The 20,108-nt window shown below is 49.6% G+C and overlaps 2 protein-coding genes across 2 annotated transcripts; both read left to right on the forward strand.

Annotated features, from left to right (window-relative positions):
* The first annotated feature begins 5,705 nt into the window (after positions 1-5,705).
* Positions 5,706-6,392, forward strand: LOC123116707 (uncharacterized). The gene has a single exon (XM_044537629.1). It carries the CDS (start codon positions 5,781-5,783, stop codon positions 6,201-6,203), a length of 423 nt encoding a protein of 140 aa, XP_044393564.1. The 5' UTR covers positions 5,706-5,780; the 3' UTR covers positions 6,204-6,392.
* A 6,166-nt stretch (positions 6,393-12,558) lies between these two features.
* On the forward strand, positions 12,559-13,383 carry LOC123116708 (uncharacterized). The gene has a single exon (XM_044537630.1). The coding sequence runs from the start codon at positions 12,655-12,657 to the stop codon at positions 13,240-13,242; it is 588 nt and encodes a 195-aa protein (XP_044393565.1). The 5' UTR covers positions 12,559-12,654; the 3' UTR covers positions 13,243-13,383.
* Positions 13,384-20,108: the final 6,725 nt, after the last annotated feature.

Genomic DNA, 20,108 nt, shown 5'->3' on the forward strand with positions numbered 1-20,108 from the left:
CCTGGTGGGTCGTCGATGAAGGTGGCGGTGAGGTGTTGTGTTGCTTCGTGCCCCCGCGAAGGACCTGGAAGCCGGGGCGGCGGCCCCGGACGGCGAGGCGGCGCTGCCTCCGCGACTGGCGGCGCCCGCAGGAAGTGGTGGCCGGCATCCTCGGCTGCCCGAGCAGCGAGGATACGGCGGGCGGTCACGGCGCGGAGTTCCTCTGCCCCAGATCTGAAGGTCAGGCGCCCTCCTCCCCTGCTCTCTCATCCCCTCCGGTCGTGCCCTTCTGGGACTCTGGTCGCCAGATCCGGTGCTGGCGGGGTGCGGGTGCTCAGGTTCGAGTCCGGGGGAAACCCTTGGCCGGTCCTTCGGCCACGACGGCGACGGCACGTGTGCGCGTCGTGTTCTTCCCTGGAGGCGCTGTGGAGGGCTCTCCTCTAAACCCTCATCCCAGACCCCGGGTGAAAACCCAAAACCCGTCTCGGGTTGGCCAGCTGCGGCGCCTAGCGCGTCGCGTCCTCGTTGGAGGCGCCGTCTGGGGTGTCTGGTTCTTCAGGAGAGGGTCCAGGTGGTTGGTGGGCGTCCGTCGGCTGCGAGGCCAAGTTTTCGTTTTTGTGGAGGGTGCTCGTTCCTGCAAGAGCCCTTCTTGCAGCCATTGGAACGGGACCTGGTGCTTCTATGCTCCGCCTCTTGGCCTCTGCAGCTTTCTTCTTCGACGACCTCCCGACGGCTATCCTTCTGCTCCTAGTTTGTTCGGGAGAGGTGGCAGTGCAGCTGTGGTGTGTGCCAGCGGCGTGGCGACGGTTGTGCACTTTGTCTGCGATGGGAATCCGGCTGGCGTCTGCTCTAGTTCTCGGGTGAGCGCCAACGATCCGACGGTGCGGCGCCTTCGAGCCTAGGCGAGAGGAAAGGGTTCCTCTTCGGCGTTGGGAGCGATGTTCTTCCCTTGTACCTGGGTTCAGACAGTTCACACCTTTCTCTGGCTATCGGCTGATCATTGAGGCTTCTCTGTTGCTCCTCTCTCTGCTGACTATGTGCAGTAGGCTTCGACTCTACTAGCAGGGCTCTGCATGTTTTTTCTTTCTGCTGTAGTGTGTGTTGCATTGTTAGCTGTTCACTAAGCTCCATTGTATCTTTCGGTCGCTATTGCTTGGTGGCCTTGTGTAATCCTGGCCGGTTGATGGCTTTGTTAATTCAAAGCTGGGCTCCCCTTGAGCCTTCCTTCTAAAAAAAAATCTGACCCTACCCACTAACCAGGCACGCACCAGCTGATTCTCACGCAGCCTCCGCCGCCACGCGCTCCCGTCCCGTTGGCAGCCCGCCTCAACGTTTGTGACGCGGGACCGATTCCGGTCCACCACCACCATCCAGATCCAGGGACCTCACGCGCCAGCATCACCAACAACGTTGGTCCAACGTCTCCTCCCGTGGCCGCGCACGAGCCCGACGCCGACCGAGCCGGTTCCCCGTCCCCGACCTTCCAGGCTATAAAGCCGCGCGTGCAGCCCACGCCTCCGGCCCGTTTCTTCCCATCCGCAGCCATCCACCCACAGCCAAAAAGAAAAAGAAAAAATCCTTTAAAAAAATCGATTCGCTAATCCTGTCGCGAAGCAACTGCTCCGGCGCCAGCCACCCATGTCGTCGCTCGCCGCCGGCTACGGGCTGGACTTGGACCTGGAGTTGGGGATCTGGTTCGCGGGCCTCTTCTCGGCGCCGGAGCTGGCAGCGGCGAACCTGCTGCTGCAGCTCAGCGTACTCGGAGGGGCGGAGGCCACGAAGCCCTCGCGGTCTTCGGCGAGTTCGTGCTGCGAGGGCCTCTCGGTCGAGGTGGAGGAGCGGGTCTTCGAGGAGAACCCGTCGTCGGCGTCCACGGAGCTGCTGGACACGAGGGCGAGGAGGAGGTACCGCCCGCTGTCAGAGCTCTACTCCGACACGATCCCGCTGACGTCCGCCGCCGCCGCCGCCGCCGTGAAGAAGAAGAGGAGGAAGACGCACCACGACCACGGAGGGGCGTCATCGTCATGGGAGTCGGAGGCGACGAGGTACGGCGGAGACTACTAGAGAGTAGAGGTACACAGGTAGAAGACGGCTCTTGTGTAATTACCGCCTCTCTTTCAGAGAAGAAACGGGAAAAGACAAAATTGTGTTCAGAAAGACGAAGCAGATGGTTAGCGCCTCCGTCTTTTGAATTTGAAATTTGAATCTGGCCTTCCGAGATCTGCAAAACATCAGAGCTCATCATTACCTACCAACTGCATGTAGCACGCCACCGATCTTGGCATGCTCTGAATTTTCTTACCAAGTCGATTTTTGTTCTAAAACTATCCTTTTAATCCAGCTATGTACTCTAGTAGTGCTCTTTCACGGGATTTTGGTCAAATGTTGTCCAAAAATAGTTATGTCAAAGAGGTTCCCCCCCCCCCCCCCCCTTCAACATATCCTTGTCTAAATGTTCATCGCTACTTGAAATACTAGCTATGTTGGCAGTTCCAGCTAGAGAGCTAGCTAGATAGCTTGATCTTATCTTGGCAAGTTGAACCAATTAATATATATACATGAGACTAGAGCTGTTGTTGATTTCAGTATGAACACACGTAAGTTTTATGTTACTCGCACTTTTTCAGGTCTGTCTACGTGTCTCAGGATTTAGTCTTGATCATCATATTCAGTTACCCGACACACCATGATCACTAGCAATTAAGGCGACCGTTGTAGGGATCAACACTCAATGTTGAAAATGGGCATTGATAGTTCATAGAGAGAACGGTTAACGCGTAGATGACATCCTCATATTGGTGGGACGTAGCCGGCCGGCAGCTAGTGTTTTTTTTCTTTGCTGATTCGGTCTAAGTGGAAAGTTTTTCTTCTGTTGATCATAAGGGGAACCTTTCTTGGTGGAAGCCAAGGGAGGTTGAGCTCAACAAGCAATGACATTCCTGACAACAGGTGCACGCAGGAACTCCACCCAACCATCATTAGTTCCACCCAAAGCGTCCACTATGTACGTACATATGTGGATGCATAGTTCGTAGAGGCGTCTGATGTGAAGGGTAAATTAACGGCAGTTTGCTCAAATGATATGTCAGATACATTCAAAATTCAACCGAAGCAAGCAACATACTTTGCTATCAATATTTAGAATTAAGTAAATCAGGAAATGGAGGCAATCTAACTGTTTGCGCCCACATATGAATATAAAACTCGTGACATAGGGCTTCTTCGTGGAAACAGGGCAAATTTGTATGCTTTTTACACAAAGGGCCATTTGTATGTTCCTAGCTATATGTTTTTGGACACATAACATGAAAGACTAAATTGAGGAAGCTAGATGCAGTATCCTGTTTATTGTCAAAAATTGCACCAACAATACATTTGCATGCCCAAGCTGGAGGGTCGAAGAACAATCAGAAGTTATGTCTCGACACTGGTCATGTGGACATGCTATTCAGCCTTGGTAGTTTAAGATTATGATTGATGTTTTGATGTGTAAGATAATGCGAGTACTTCAACTTGATAATTTTGCACAGCTGCAAGGAAATAAGAATTTACCTCATTAATACCCCTCATAGAAGTGTGATAACCGACTAATGTCAAGTCAGTTCATTACTGAAATGATCAATAAATCTTATATATCGTACTTCCTCCATATCACAAATTCATGTCGTTTTGGACTTGTCTTAAGTCAAACTTTTAGAACATTGACTATAGATATTACTTCAAATATTTGGACTGCGAATTCGTAAATCATATGTTTAGATCACGGGAGGGTGGCAGTGGGAGGAGATTCCGAAGAAATCCATGGCTGACAATGTCAATAAAGGCGGCGCCCAAGGGCGTTGTTAATTACCTATTTGTAGGCATTGTCTTCGTAATCTCCCAACCCACTTCCTTCTCCCTTCTCTTCCACTGGGTGAAAACCCAAATTCCCTCTGGGTTGGGCGGTACCGGAGCTGCGGGCGTTGTCACCTCCTTGGGGATGCTGCTTTCGATGCGTCTGGGGTGGTGGTGTGTCTGGTTCTGTTGATTGGTGTAGGGCAGAGACGTCGGTGGTCGGCGTGGTTGACTTTGTGTTCCTCTTTGATTCGGCGTGCATGACGACCAGTGGTTATTTCTGTGGCCGTGCTAGGCGGGGATTGTGTTCCTCCCCAGCGTTGTAGCGTTCCATCAGGATTCGTGTAAGCCCGGTGCTTTATCTTACGGTCTTGGGCCTCCTCCTCTGACCCTTCATCATCCGTAGCCCATCCTTGCAGTTGCTTCTCCTTCGTCATTTTCAGGGCCAGGAACATAGCCTATCCTTCGGTGTGCTCGATGTTACTCTTGGAGTGCTAAGGTCTTCCGGTTTGCTTTGGCGTCGGTTTTCACCTTGCTCTCGGGGGAGCGTCTTCTTCTCCCGATGGATCGGCGCACTCCGTGGTAGGGCAAGGGGTTTGGAGTCCCCTTCAAAATTAAAAGGGGTTGTTACCGAGGCATCTCGAGCTCATGGAGTCGACATGTGTGTTCTTCATCAAATTATATGCCTCAAGGTTGGGGCGTTTTCATCTGTACGGTGCTTCGGAGTAAGGTTTCTTCGGCATCAAGCAAGTCTTGAGCCTTCGCTTTTTCTTATCCTTGCTTGTTGTCTAGATATTGTATGTTAGCTCTTTGCACATCACATTGTATCTTCTAGCAATTTTCACTTCCATTTTCTTTTTTATTTGCTTTGTATTGGTGACTGATGTAATCATGGCCGGTTAGTGGCTTTGTTAATTCAAAGTCATGCTCCACTTGAGCCTTTTCTCTAAAAAAATATATGATTGGTAGAGTTTCTCTGGTTATTGTTAGCATACAACTACATACCATGACATATGTGTAGTGATAGAAGGAGATGTTGGATAATACATCTAATGTACTGCATCAAGCTATCCGCATGAACTTGTAGTGGTAACTATGGGCATGAAAACTTGCTCAGGCCAGGTGTCCGGTGTTTCTTCCTCCCCACGGAATGTCTCTTAAATGATTAGGCTTCCTCTTGTCGTCGGCGTCGCCACCGGTCCATCCCGCCTTCGATGGCCTTTGGGCTGTGGAGGTGTGGAGGACCTCGGCCCCTTGTTGGCACGAGGGACCACACTCTCGTTCTTATTAGGTTTACCCTCTTTGTTGGGGTTGTGTGGTGGCGGTGACATGCTTTTGTAGGAATAATGTCTTCTATGCTCAGACCCTTCACTGATGGTGCTAGTGTCGTCAGAGGGCATGTGGAAGTGCTTCTCCATCGGATTATCCGGGATTTGGTCGATGCTGCTTTGATGGACCTGGTTTGGATCCACTTCTCCCTTCATCGGTGATGGTTGTTCTTCTGGTGCGCTGGTCCTTTAGGGTCTTAGCATGACAACTTTCGACTATGTACTACAACAACGTTTACCCGGCTCTGATGAGGGAGGGACAATAATGGTAGTATGCCTTTGGTACACTCTAGTGCTTGCAGTCGTCAAACCTGTATAATTGTTATTTAGCTCCGATGGTCTCTATACTACCATGATTGATTATGAATAGATGGACTGTTTCTCCTGAAAAAACTAATGCCTATTCGATTCAGAGCTAGGTTTGATATTTATCCAAGGTACTTCTAAGAGTATTCGCAAAAAAATAGGAGACAAAAGTTTGCCCGCATTTTCTTTAAAGCCCAGCCTAAATAGAAAATGGCGAAAATTAATAAAGCCAACCTTCTCATTTGCGAAGAATAAAAACGTAGCCTTCTCGAAAGCAAAAGAAATTAGCCGACGAGCGTCCACGGCAACCAACCCACCCTGGCCAAATCTACCATGAAAAGACTACAGCGCGAGATGCAGCCGGCGAAGGCGAAGCCGGCGCCGGAGCCGAGGACCAAGGGCGTCGCGGCGCTTGCGCCGGCGCTGGCGGCGGAGGCCTTCACGCCGCGCGAGCTCGACGCGGCGGAGCAGCTCATCCATCTCAGCGGGAGCAGCGCGTCCTCGGGCACCACGGGCGCCCACCCCGTCGCCTACGCCGCGGCCTCGGGCGTCTCCTCCCCGCGCTCCGTCAACGGACTGCAGGCGCCGGCGCCGGGCGCGGTTTTCCTTGGCGGTTCCGGGGACCGGGAGGAAGAGGAGGAGCAGGAGGTGGCCGGGAGCCAGCGGAGGGCGAAGCGGTACCGCCTGATCGCCGAGATCTACGCCGCGACGGAGGAAATCGGAGGCCGCAGCGGCCGGATGAACAGAAAGGATTAGGCGACGAGGTGGAGCGAGGAGAGGAGAGACGAGAGGGATCTTCTTGTAATTAGCGTAATTGCTGGGGGGTAGCTCGTACTTCGTGCTCGCAGTCCTCTCCTTCCTCGCCGGAGAGGAATCGCCATCGATCTACTGTAAATTAAAGCTTCAATCGATGCAATAAGACGTACTACTAATTGGTTGGAGTTCCATCCCTTGTTTGTGTTGAACTGTTGATCATGACGGCTTCTGATTCCAGAACTGATATTTGTCGTCTCCTACCATGTTTCCCTACTTCGTACAGCTTATCGATGATCTCCGTGCGCTGCGACGAGGATCAGATCAGGTCCGGCGCGGTTAGGCCAACTCCACCACGCGACCCTATCCTGTCCGTCCCCGTCCGTTTGGGGTAAAAGGGACAAACGAGACGGCCCAGCGTGCGGGCGTAAACGGACTTTTGTCCGCTTTGTGTCCGCTTTCAACCCATCCGCGGCCCAAGTTTGCGCCGCTTTTAGGATAAAACGGACACCATGCAGACGCGCGGGTCGTCTGCGCGTGTCCTTCCCTGGTCCGCCCGTCGGTGGCACAGGACGGGCCTTTTTCTATCCGCCCCCTCCCTCCCTCCGGCCGCATCCACTCCACTCTTCCCCTCTCTTCCCCACGTCGCTGCCGGTCGCCCGCTGCCATTGCAGCCATGCAACTCGGACGCGCGTTTGCCCAGCCCCTTCCTCTCGTCGTGCCGAGCTACCCAAGCACGGCCACCTTGTTTGCGCGCCCGTCGGCCGGATTTGGGGCGGATCCGGTCGGTCTTGAGCTCGCCCAGCTGTGGGAGGCTGGGCCGCGCCATGGACTGCCCGGGAACCTCGCCGGAAAGCCCTGGCAGGCAGTGGCTCGTCCTCTAGCCGTTCGGATCTGCACCGTTGGTGGCCCGCCGGCAGATACGCGAATGGCGGCCGGCCGGGCTCGGTGCTTGCCCAAAAGCTCGTCGGCGCACCGTTGCCCCTCATCAAGTGCGACCACTGCCCAAGGGTGGTCGTGCGCCGCGTGCCTACAACGCCGGAGCATCCCGGATGGGTGTTCATCAAGTGCTTAAACGATGGGGTATGTGCTCTTTTAGCTTCGGTTTGTGCTTTCGATTATACTAGTGGTGCTAATTTTAAGTTTTATTGTGTAGAACAGATGCAAGTTTTGGTATTGGGAAGAAGAGTACATCGATATGTTGATAGAGCGAAATGTATTGCATGTTCGTCCACTTTTAGCTAGCCTAGAGGCTTTAGATGAGACAAGTGCACTTGTTGCTAGATTAGAGACTAGGCACGATACTATGTGCGAAGAAGCAACAAGGCACGATACTACGTGTGAGGAAGCAACGTCGACTTCTGGCTTGAAGAAGAAAGGAGGGTGCAACGTCGTGCCTCCTCCACAGATCAACAATGAGTGCATCGAGAAGGCGCTAACCCAACTCAAGGGAGTAGTTATGAAAGTTGGGTATCTTCTCAAATGTATTCTTGTGGTTCTTGTTTTCTTTGGCCTTGCTTTACTAGTCAAAATGTAATGATGTATTATCTTATGGTTCTTGTTTTTTTGGCCTTGCTTTACTAGTCAAAATGTAATGATGTATTATCATGTACCAAAAATGAATGATAAAAAAAATTAAGGACTTGCAAAGAAATATACGCGGACAGGATGGGGCAAATGGATGCGGCCGCGCGCTGGGCGCACGGCCACCGCATCCTAGGACAGGTCCAAACACGACCTCAAATCCCTACCCAAACAGACAGAATTCGGATAAAACGGACGTCTGTTTGAAATCACACGGTGGAGTTGGCCTTAGGTAGCTCTGGGCAGAGCGGCGAGGCGAGGCCGATCAATTTCGATTGCGCCCGCGCGTGCATGCAATTTTCGCAATTAACTATTCAGAGGCTGATGCGAGTGCGATTCGATCCACACGATCTGGGAAATTCGTAGTAAGAGCACTGGTCTGGAGTCCAATTCCTGGCGCGTACATGGTCAGAGATGCTTGCGGTGTGCTTTGATCAAAAGATTTTGTGGAGGAGCTAGCACCAGCTGACGGCTGGTGGCGCCCAGGGAGAATGGCGGTACAGGCTTCTTACTACGGCCAGGCAGCGAGGTTCCGATCTAATTAACCGCTGCCTCGCCATACTGGTTTGGTCGATTCAGGCGAGTCCAATTTCTTGCATGCAACATGAAGGAGTGACTGACGGTAGCTGCTGAAGCAGAGACAATGGTGGGGTTAAATGGAATGTTCTAGAAGCTTCCAAGCGAATCTTGGAGGTAGGCAGGCAAGCCGTCCATGCGAAATTAGATCTTGCACATACATGGTGTCCTGTTAAATCCAACTAGCTTATCTTTGACCACTAAGGTGTGACTGTCACTCATCATGACTGATGACTACAGATAAATTTATTTGATTCTTCAGGTTGAAATGATCTGATCGATGGAGTCATTCTCAGTTACATACCTTGTAGTTTGATCGATTTCAGCGCCTGTTATCGCCGGAGGAGATCATACGACAGCAATCCAACAAATTGGTGTTGTAGTTCTCTGCCATTCTTGTCAATTTTCCTTCCTTTCAGATGTTGTTGGACATGCATCTTCAAGATGGTAATCTAATTTCAATGCCCCAGGACGGTGCCATATGGGGAGATACAAGGAGTCAAGGAAGACAGAAAATCAGGGTGGAGGTTTTTTTGAAACTTCATATCTTTGTTCATACAGTCGACATCTACTAGTTCCTACACCCATGAAGGAATCTCCTCGATCAACGCACCATGCTCCTCACACCCTTACCAGACAAAGAAACTTGATGCGCTACTCTATTGACACCTCGACTAATCCTCCTTAAATTGACATCTTGGAGGCATTGCATCAAACCCAAGGCTTCTTTCTCCGGATCAACATAAACAAACTTATCAAACAAGGGAGAAGGTCCAACACCAGCCGAAGACCTTGCAAGCACTCTTGAAGCTCGACTTCAAACGGCACTATATCCCAAGTTGAATTAACAGTGTTACCCTTAGCATCACACGACACCAAGCCGACACACCGAATGAGGAGCTCTTATTGTACCATGCACCACACTAGCACTAGATTTTGCCAGACCAAATGGAGGAGGATCCCAAACCTTTGTATCAAACACACCACTCTTCCCATGAGAAGAAGGGACATGACCATGCATGACTACAGTGTTCTATCTTTCAATGCAGCTAGCAGAGATAACCAATGTTTTATCTTTCGACCATAGCCTTCCATTCACCAGAGATCACATTATTTCTGAGATGCACATGCCCTTAACGGGAAATGACAACATATAACGCAAAATCTAGGTAAACCTAGCCACATTAAGTGGGCTTATGTGGTGTTAATAGCATAGATATTAGCTAAATTTGATAGTTTGAGCATTGGAAACACAAATTCAAACCAGTAGGAGGATAAAGAATAGTGGGTACAAGAATATTGTACTCCCTTCGAACCATATTAATTGACGTTGGTTTAGTATAAAGTTGCACTATACCTTTGTACTAAACTAACGTCAAATAATATGGATCATCACGTAGCAAATCACGCGCCGGGGGGGGGGGGGATGATTGTCATTTTATTATAAACAAACATGAGACTCAGGACCCCAAATGTTTTTTCTGCAACAATCGGTTGGTTGTAAACAAAAGGGTACATGTGGAATGGTAGATAGAAGCCAGAAGAATGACCCAAAATTATACGGCTCCTAAGTGGTCTTTTCTCCTCTGCGGAATCATAAGAGACAAAGTGAAATGTTTTGGTTTGCATGGGTCATGTACCGATAGAAAGCAATAAAAAGGTATGTAACACAAACTTTTGGATGAAATGTCTGGACATGGATGGCCCTTGATGGTTTGTGTAACAAATTACACGGTTCGGGGGGGGGGGGGGGGGGGGGGGGGGTCTTTTCAAGAGTCATGTACACAAACTCAGATTTCCTATCTACAGAAATGGCAAAGCTCCTACATTGTCATAAAAAAGTTTAAATGATACCCCGCGTGTTACTACTAGAATTAGCTGAAACATTTTCGAAAAATGGCAAGGAACACAACAACTAAAAAAATAGGAATAGAAAGAGGCATTGACGAATTGAGATGTCATGTATCTTTGATTTCTATAGGAAACAAAACAAGGAAAACTCTAAAGTTGTCATTTGATGTCACATAGGAGAAACACAAGAATAGTAGATGCAGAGAAAACAAAACATGTTCCTATATAATAGCCATGTTCAAATAACAATTATATATAAATTATAAGATAGCAATTTTTGTTCTGGACGATACAAAAAAATCCTATAAGAATCATATTCTCTAGAGTTCACGTGTGTTTTCCTTGTTCCAAACTTGTCCTAAAATAATGAAAACCTGAGTAGCCTAGCCCTGCGTGGCAGCTAAAAGATGATCATGCAGATGGGACTGCACATACCTGTTATCCAGTTCCGCAAGGATTCATTTTTTTAAAAGTTCCGCAAGGATATGGTAAGATCCAGTCATATATCTCACCACAAACTAATTAACTGGTTTCAGAAGAAGCGGTATAATTTGATTTTATTTTGTTCTTTCAAGTATAAAGTACTCCCTCCATTCCATAATGTAGTATGTATAGGGTTTTTTTACGTCAAACTTTATAAAATTTGACAAGTTTATAGAGAAAATTATTTATATCTGCAGTACCGAATATATAAAATGTGAAACTGCATCTTATAATGAATCTAATGTTATATACATATTGACATCCTAGATAAACTTGTTCGAAATTTGTGAGGTTTGACTTTTCAGAAAAAATCTGCAAGCACTGCTTTATGGAGTGGAGGAGGGAGTATATAGTAAGCACTAGGCATTCAGCCGGGAATCTGGTAAAACGTGTAGGATCAATCGATTCAGTAGCTGCTGAGAGCGGTGTCGGCACAACGGGAGCTGGCCGAGGCGGTCCATGGACAGTACAATCAACTGTGGATCCTGTGGGCCGATGAGCAGTGCCGCACAAAGCTGTCTCCGATCGGATGGCAACCTGTCCCCGGTCTGTGCAGGCACTGTCAAGCACGTTGCAGCCACAGTTGGCATGCGTAGCAGCTTTGGCACGAACAGGGACGACCTGGGCTGGGATTAAGCAGCAGCATCTTCAGCTCCAGAAAGGACGGAAAGAAGACGTACGAGTAGCATGCCGCCGGCGTTGAGTTTGCCTCGCACGACCGCGCGCGCGGAGCCTAGAGCTTGTCGATTGTGTGAAGCAAACTGCAAGAAGAACAAACACACAAAGCTTACCAGCAAAGGCGCGCGTCGACCAGCTATCGTGCAATTCCTTGTGGGAAAAGGGAAAGGAAATTAAAGCTGATTTCTCGTTATAGCGGAAGGGTGACGGTTTCGGATGGACCGTCTACTTTTCCTTCCTTCCTTCCTTCCCTGGCCACACCGCACTGAAATACTCCCTAGCACCATATCTCTCGTATAATCCAAAAAAGAAATTAAAAAAAAGCATATCTCTCGCGGCTTCTTCTGTACTATCGCCCCTGCTGCGATCAGTACACATATAGCGTCTGTTTGGTTTATGACTAACTTTGTCACAATTAAGCTCAGGCAAAGAGTGGCTGCTACAAAAAATGTGGCTAACAAAATGACCACCATAAATATGGTAAGATTTGTCCAAAAATTGAGTCTATGATATATGGACCGTGTAGCTAGAAAAGTGTGGCAAAACCACAAGTGTGACAATGAACCGAAAATATGCCTAAGATATTATGGCATGACTAAGTTTAGGCGTGGCAACATTAGGCTGCAAACCAAGCAGGCCCATAGGTCACCAAAACACAAGTTGTACTGACTTGTACCGTCATTTTATCCTCCTGGCTTCTTTGCTACACGTACACCTGCAAGATTGCACGCACGCGTACTGTGTATACTATATTAATGGCCCTCAAAAAATACTACCACCTCTGTACTAAAATATAAAACATTTTTTAGGCTAGTTTAGCATACAAAATATCTTATATTTTGATACGGAAGGAGTAATATATATATTACACGCGTACGTGGCAGGTGGCACAAGCCGACCACGACCACCATATCTGCATCTCCGTCTCGAGCCACACCACCAGACATCACGTCAACCAGCTCGCCCCAGCCGCCGCCCACCCAACGTTCACGTGACCGGGTCCATTCCCCGCCACCCAGACCAGGCCACGGGCCCCACGCGGCAGTGTCATCGCTGCTTCCCCACCACCACCGACGTCACGTCTCCTCCCGCGGCCGCGCGCGAGGCCGACACCCACGGATGATCAGCCGCCTCCCCGCTATAAACGGCCCGTGCAGCCCACGTCTCCGTCCGCCCCGTCCCTATGTTCGTCTTCCGCGTCCACCCAGCTAGTTGCAACCCAGAAATCTCCGGCGCAGCCCCAACCCTCTCGAGAAGCGATCGATCGCCCGCTGTGCGCGCCATGTCGTCGCTCGCCGTCGGCCGCGGGCCGGAGAGTGAGCTGTACTGGCTCGGGGGCCTCTTCACGGCCGCGGAGCTCGCCGCCGCCGACCTGCTGCTAAAGCTACGCGGTGACGACGATGAGGCGGCGGCGGCGTCCGCCGACACGTCATCATACTCGCGGCGGTTCCCGAGCTCCCGCCGCGAGGACCTCGCCGTGGTCGACCAGGAGACGGAGGAGGAGCGGGCCTTCGAGGACGCCGCGACGGCGTCTGCGGCCACGCCGTTCTCCTCGAGGCGGTCTGCGAGCTCGTGCTGCCAGGTCCCCGTGAAGGCCGAGGAGGAGCCTCGGCCGATCCTCAAGGAGACGGCGCCGTCGCTGCTGGGGTCGATGGAGCTCGACAGGAGGGCGAGGAAGAGGTACCGCCTGTTGTCTGAGTTGTACGCCGCCACGGCCCCGGTGACATCATCTTCCGCCTCCGCGGAGAAGATACGGAAGGTACACGGCGACCACGGCGCCGGCACCGTCGAGTCGTCGGTGGACCAGGCGACGAGGAATGGCGAGGGACTAGTAGCACAGAAGGGCTTCTATGTAATTACAACACCGTGATCTTAGCGTTGTTTCGCCTCCTCAGCTATACAGTACTTAGTACTCCCTCCGGTCCTTTTTACTCTGCATATTAGGTTTGTCTGAAGTCAATCTCATCCAACTTTGACCAAGTTTATATAAAAAATTATAGACATTCACATAACAACACCAATATCATTAGATTCATCTCGGAATATATTTTCATATTATATTTATTAAATATTATAGATGCTAATAATTTCTAATATAAATTTGGTCAAACTTAGCAAAGTTTGACTTTCGGCAAAACCAATGTGCAGAGTAAAAAGGACCGGAGGGAGTAGTAATCTTCTCGGAGAAGGAACGGAAGGAAAACACACTTGTACAGGACTAAAAAAACTAAGGTGGTTACCGCCTGAAACTTTTGAATCTGAGCTTCCAAGGTCAGGTCGCATCCGTCCCCCAAGAATTTGAATTTGAAATTTTTCTTCTCTCCTGGTACTTATTACATGTAAGCACACACACCAAGAATATATTTTTTTGACATGCAAGGCATGAACACTGACAATTCCATTTCGACGACATAGGAGTTGAGGAATACGTATCCCAACTATTGGGGGGTGGGGGGTTCGGCAGTCGTAATGGTTAGACTAGCCATAATGCATAGTAACATACACTAGTAACATACACATATCCCTAGACTATGTTACTACCTTCATAGTGAGTAGTAACATAAGTGTAGTAAAATACAAAGCTTCATTTATTAGGTTATAGACTCATATTGCATTGGGACATGTGATGTTACAGTAACTAGCTAAGTTACTAGTACTACATCTCTCCTCATTAACTCATTGCCACATAAGCAAATTTGCTGAGTTGGACTCGATGTTACCACCGAAGTTACTCCCATTGTGACTAGTCTTAGCACCTCCTCTCAACTCTGGTTTCGTTAGTACTAATCCTCTCCCCCGCAAAAAAAACCCTCAACCTCTTGCGCGAAAAAAACCCTTTGAAATAAATCAGAGGTTAGAAACCAGCGTAAAAGTTGAAAAAAGCATGCACGTAGCACGTTGTCCACTTCTTCCACGATGTTCCACATATCTCTCCATCTATTTATTTATCTATCTATCTCCATCCCCCATCATCCTCATATCTCCAACCGACATCCCGCCGCAGACCCATTAAAGTTGTGTTCGGTTGACAGGGTTGCGATGGGGTTTTGGCTGCGATTGGGGTGGATTTAATCCCCTACAAGTCAAAAACCCCCCAAATCCCTCCAATCCTCTTGACAAAGGGTGTGACCGAACAAGGCCTAAGTTGTAGCAGACAAGGGAGGCAATGAAGAAGACGTTGAGGCGCAGGGCAGTACCGTGGAAATCGAAGGCCCTGTGCAAATCAAAATTAGGCCCTAGGTGTGAAAGAAAAAATTATTTTTTTGTCAACCAGTGTAGCTTTTCACAAAACATAGCACCAGTTCAAAGTAGAAGCTTAAAAGAAACAACAGGTACCTAATCTGCATTTTTTTAGTTGTACTATATGCTATTTTGGAAGAGCCGAGAGATGCATAGGGTGGCTTGGTGTAAAATATTTCAATTAGTTCTTTACTCGGTACCTAATGCTTCAGTTAACACTTTGATTAAGAAAAAATGGGGCCCCTCTGGTGCTGGGGGCCCTGTTCGGTCGAGCATGTTGCACATGCTCATATACGGCCCTGTGGAGGTGTATCGGGAGGTCGGTCCCATCGTCTCTAGCTGTAACGTGAAGAGTGTCGTGTTGGTGGAGGATTGACTCATCATCATGGCCACAGAGTACCTCATTGAGTGGAAGGATGGGCACGAGCCAACCTGGATCCTGGTGGGGGCGATAGCCGAGAGGAGATATCAGCAAATGTAGTTGCGGAGTATAAGGCGCCATGGAGGGAGGCCGACACGGAGGCGATGGGTGCACTGCTCGCGGACAAGGTGATATGGTGAAACAAGAACGCGAAGGGTGTGCATGGGCGCACGGTGATGCCCTTTGCGACGGGGCTCAAGTGATCAAGTACGTGAGTTTTCTTTGCATGCCCGTGGAGGCGGGCATAGTCGTCGTCCATGGGCAGGGTAAGACCATGTGACAAGTGGGTGCACCCTGTCGGAGTAGGGCACCTGGGCGGAGGCCCCTGACAAGAAGAGGGGGTTACTGGCGGTGGGACGTTCGGCCTGGTCAGCCTTGCCCTAGAGCACGGTAAAACGGAGCAAAGCTTTCCATAAGAGAGTAGTCCAAGCAAGGGTATGCGCCCGACAAAATGCACGGTAAGCCAACATGACAAGGAATACCCCCAAAAGGGTGAGATGCCAGAACACCATGTCTAGGGACCCTACAAACAACACCGGCAAGGCCTGCCGCTCAGTCCAAGCTAAAGTTTCCTCATGTAGGAATGTGTGATCGATGGAACGAGATGTTCCAAGTCCCATTCTGAATCACCGAGGTCATTAATAGAAGTGGTAGGAGAAAATCGACGTTAAGCGAGCTCATACCGAGCCACGAGTAATGCCAAAAGAGAGTACCTTCTCCATCTCCTATCGAGAAGCTAGTACCCAGGCAGATCTCGTTCTTAATTGGCTGGAGGGGACTTCCAGAACTGATATCCCTCTGTCTTCCGACGTCGTTGTCCCATATGTATTAAGAGGTCATCTACTCCTTCCGTCTGGGTTTATCAGGATGTAACCAAGCTTCCCATTCAAATACCGCCTCAACATAGTACTTGTTAATGGTTCTCATGAACTATCAAAAGGGGCCATTTTGAAGATTGAGTGTTGGTTCGTACATACGTTGGTTATTTGTGGTGTCCATCCATCGCCTTAATCGCTTAGATAATAGAATGTTCAGTTCCAGCTCCAAAGTTAGCACTTGATTATCAAGATTGGTGTGGAAGAAAAAGAAAATGCGATCAGCTAGAAGAAAAAGGAAATGCGATCACAAAAGGAAAGGGGAAAGAAGAAAAATCAATCATGGACGTACGTACACCTCAAAAAAGGTGACTAACATAAAGCTTTCATGTGTTCATACTCTAATTAACAACAACTCTAGTCTTGCGTATAAATATTGCTTCAACTTGCCAAGATAAGATCAAGCTATCTACTTGCCAAGATATAGACTACCCTAAATGGTCTTATATTTAGAAACGGAGGGAGTAGCTAGCTTTGGAGCTGGAACTGCCCATGTATCATTCAAGAATCCATGAACATTACGACAAGCATATGTTGAAAGGAAGAAAAAAAATTGCATCCTATTTTTTGGAGAAAATTAGCACAAAAACATCATGAAAAGCACGGTTAGAGTATGCCAAGATCACTGGCGTGCGCTTGCAAGCAAACTATACATACAACTATGGTACTCATATACTACTCTTTTGGGCTGTCCATTCCCGCATCATGAGACTGGTCGTAATGATAGTATCATAGTTAGTATCATGCGCGCCAACTAGACAATTTTGATGAGGTGTCATAGCATTAAATGAAGAAAAAGAGGATGTAGTATCATATCATGATACCGTATCATATTAAATGCTATGCTACTTTGTGTCATGCATGACAATAAATAGAGTACTACATGATACTAATATATAATACTATGCATTAGGGAGGTAGTATCATACACTAGTATCATATGCATGATACTAGTATATGATACTCCCCATTACAACCAGCCTGATGGGTCAACTCCGGTCTTGTCAAGTTGGGGAGCGAATGCCAGTTATTAGGGTCCTTAATAGTCACACATGCTTGTCAAGTTGAGAGAGAGAGAGAGAGAGAAGAAAGATTCAAATTCAAATCGTGGAGGAGGGAACCCTTTTGGAGCTCTAATGTTTGGAGATCTCGGAACCCAGATTCAAATTTCAAATTCAAAACTGGAGGCGCTAACCATGCAGGACCACGGCGTTGGGGACAGGGGGAAACCACGGCGTAATTACACAAGAGCCATTTTATACCCGTGTAAGTAGTACTTTCTCTCCTCTCTAGTAGTCTCCGCCGTACCTCGTCTCCTTGGACTCCGATGACGGCCCGCCGTGGTCGTGGTGCGTCTTCCTCCTCTTCTTCGCGAGGATCGTGTCGGCGTAGAGCTCCGACAGCAGGCGGTACCTCTTCCTCGCCCGCCTGTCCAGTCCCGTGGACGCCGACGCTGGAATCTCCTCGACGACCCGCTCCTCTGCCTCGACGGACAGCCCCTCGCAGCGCGAGCCCGCCGAACACCGCGAGGACTTGGTGGGCTCCGCCTTCGCCTTCGCCTCCGCCTCCGCCTCTCTGAGAACGCTGAGCTGCAGCAGCAGCTCCGCCGCCGCAAGCTCCGGCCCAGAGAAGAGACCCGCGAACCAGTTCCCCAACTCCAAGTCCAGGTCCAGCCCGCGGCCGACCGCGAGCGACGACATGGTTGGCTGGCGCCGGCAGACCAGTTGCTTCGCGGGAGGAGGAGCGAATCGGAATAACTTTTTTTTTTGTTCTCGGGGACTCGGGGATGGGTGGGTGCGGATGAGAAGAAACGGGTTATGGGCGTGGGCTGCACGCGCGGCTTTATAGCCGAGACGCCACCGTGGTTACGAGCCGGCTGGGTCGTTGTGTGTGCAATGCGCATACGCACGTCTCTGCCAAGCGTGTGTTGCTGAATGGCCACTGAGCAGTTTCTTATGTGGTATACAGTTCAGGATCCTGTCTAAAAAAATTGTGTCTATACTACTTCCTCCGTCCCAAAATAAATGTCTCAACTTTAAACTAACTCTAGTACAAATTTATACTAAGCTCAAGACACTTATTTTGAGACGGAGGGAGTGTTAAGGATGAAGTCGTACGTGAAAAATGAGAAATGGTAATCGAGTAGCCGGTGAGCAGTAGTAACCATGCATACGCAAAGCGATTTTTAGACGAAAAGCAGATACAGCAACGTAGCACATGCGAAGTCGTCGTTGTCTGAAAAAAATCGGAGATTGCACCAAATTTTGTTTCCTGCAAGGAACTGCGAACTGCTGCTGTATGGCGTCGGAGTCGCCGTCGCCGTCGCCTTTCTCCTCTGAGCTTTTGCTTTTGCGGTTTGCTTAGCGCGGTCGTCGAGGTCTTCGCCAGGCGCCGTACGTCTTGAACGCAAACCCGAAAGCGCGTGGGGTCTGGGCGTACGTGTACTCCCGCATCCAAAGCCACTTGGATCCTGTACTCTTGTCATCTTGTGCACTCCTGTGCCGGTTGCAACCGAAGCAATGTACATAGAGTCGCGCTGGTCGACCGGCGGATTCCCTCGACCGGTTCAGTCCCCCGCCGTCCGATTGACCTTTCTATAACCGTTGGATGCATCTTCCCCCTCCCCCAGATGCGTCTCCGACTCTCCGTAACCCCATGCACGTCATGCCTGCAGAAAAACAGAGAGATCCCCTTCCCACCACGTTCCCCTCGGCATAGCTCGCGCGAGGAAGAAATCGGCCGCGGGCGTCCATAGCCGTGACTATCGAATTGCAGCACCTCTCGTGGAACTGCTCGCAGGAAGAGCACCCTGCCAACCGGGCACATCCAGTCATCTTTGTCCACCTGGCAAGAGCACAGTGGTCGCAGGGTTTCAGCTCGACCACTTGTCGGTTGCATCTCCATCTCTTGCCGGCTGCAGCTTTGTCCCTTCCGGTTGCTACTCTGACATAGCCCGTTCCAGCTCCTCCACTTACAGGTTGCAGCTTTGCTATGGCCGGATGCAGCTCCTCCACTCGTCGGTTCAAGCTCCACACCCTGCCGGTTGCAGCTCCTCCACTCGACGGTCCAACCTCGCCCCTTGCCGGTAACAGCTCCTCCGATCGCCAGTTGCAGCGTCGCCACTCGCCGTTTCGAGTCGCCCGCCCGGTTGCAGCTCCTCCACTCGCCGGATCAATGCAGCTCTGTTGAGCGCCATGCCGGTCCCAAAATCTCGGTGTGACGGTTGGAGCTGGGCGCCATGTCGGTTCCAAAATCTCACAAACACCGCATCTCCTTGTGAAAACATCAGCTTGTCAGAAGCGGCTCGCGATGTTGGTCGTAGCTGCGTGTGTCGCCTGTTGATATCCACACACCCCCTCCCCTTCCCAAACTTGGAGTGGCCCCATTGGTGGCCCCGTCGCTGCAGACGTGACGACTTCTCACAGAACCAACGAGCCTCGCGGTGGTGGTGGGTGCCTCTCACATCAGTGGTTGGGGGCGGGGATGCGATGGCAACTAGGGAGTTAGGGAACAAGAGGTTGCGCGGTGCGCGTGGAAAGATAAGGATTGAAACAAGTGCTCACTCCAGGACACGCGTCGCGTGGGAGGTGACCGGTGGGGGACGAGCACAGTTGGTGCCACAAAAATGTTGTATTCAAATTCCACCGACAACTCAAGAAGTGAAAAACAGTCAAACCAAATTAATGTTAGTTTTCTGATTAGGCCAGAATTTTGGCCCGTTTACATAGTCAATGTTGAATTTCTTGTTCTCATTTCTCAAGCTCTGTTTGAAAGTTATATTTGAACGCGACATTGTAATACATTATTTTAGTGTCATATTATTTTTAGATTCTTGGACAAAATTGTATAATTGCTTTTATGATAGGTGCATTGGAGATGCTCTCACATGCGCTTGACCTAGCGTCTATGCGAGTTTTTTGAAACCTAAAGAGGTCCAAGGGCACGCCAATGTCTCTCTTGTAGCGAGACTGATGGTTTGCCTCGCCCACATTCACACTACAGGGAGTCGGTGGTGGTTCAGCCCAGTGGAGACATGGCGGTCTTGATGATGTCATGTTGACATCATGCTAAGATCGCACCAAAGTTTGTTTTTTATTTATATTCTAATGGATATGTTTAAAAAATGTACTTAAGAAAATTTTAAAACCGTGATTTTTGGAAAATGTTAACACTGTATAGAAAATGTTAGCAATTTAAAAA

Source organism: Triticum aestivum, chromosome 5B (genome assembly GCF_018294505.1).
Source record: "Triticum aestivum cultivar Chinese Spring chromosome 5B, IWGSC CS RefSeq v2.1, whole genome shotgun sequence".
NCBI classification, from domain to species: domain Eukaryota; kingdom Viridiplantae; phylum Streptophyta; class Magnoliopsida; order Poales; family Poaceae; genus Triticum; species Triticum aestivum.

Coding starts and splice junctions, on each gene's coding strand:
- LOC123116707 (XM_044537629.1), top strand. CDS start 5,781: ATGAAAAGACTACAGCGCGAGATGCAGCCGGCGAAGGCGAAGCCGGCG.
- LOC123116708 (XM_044537630.1), top strand. CDS start 12,655: ATGTCGTCGCTCGCCGTCGGCCGCGGGCCGGAGAGTGAGCTGTACTGG.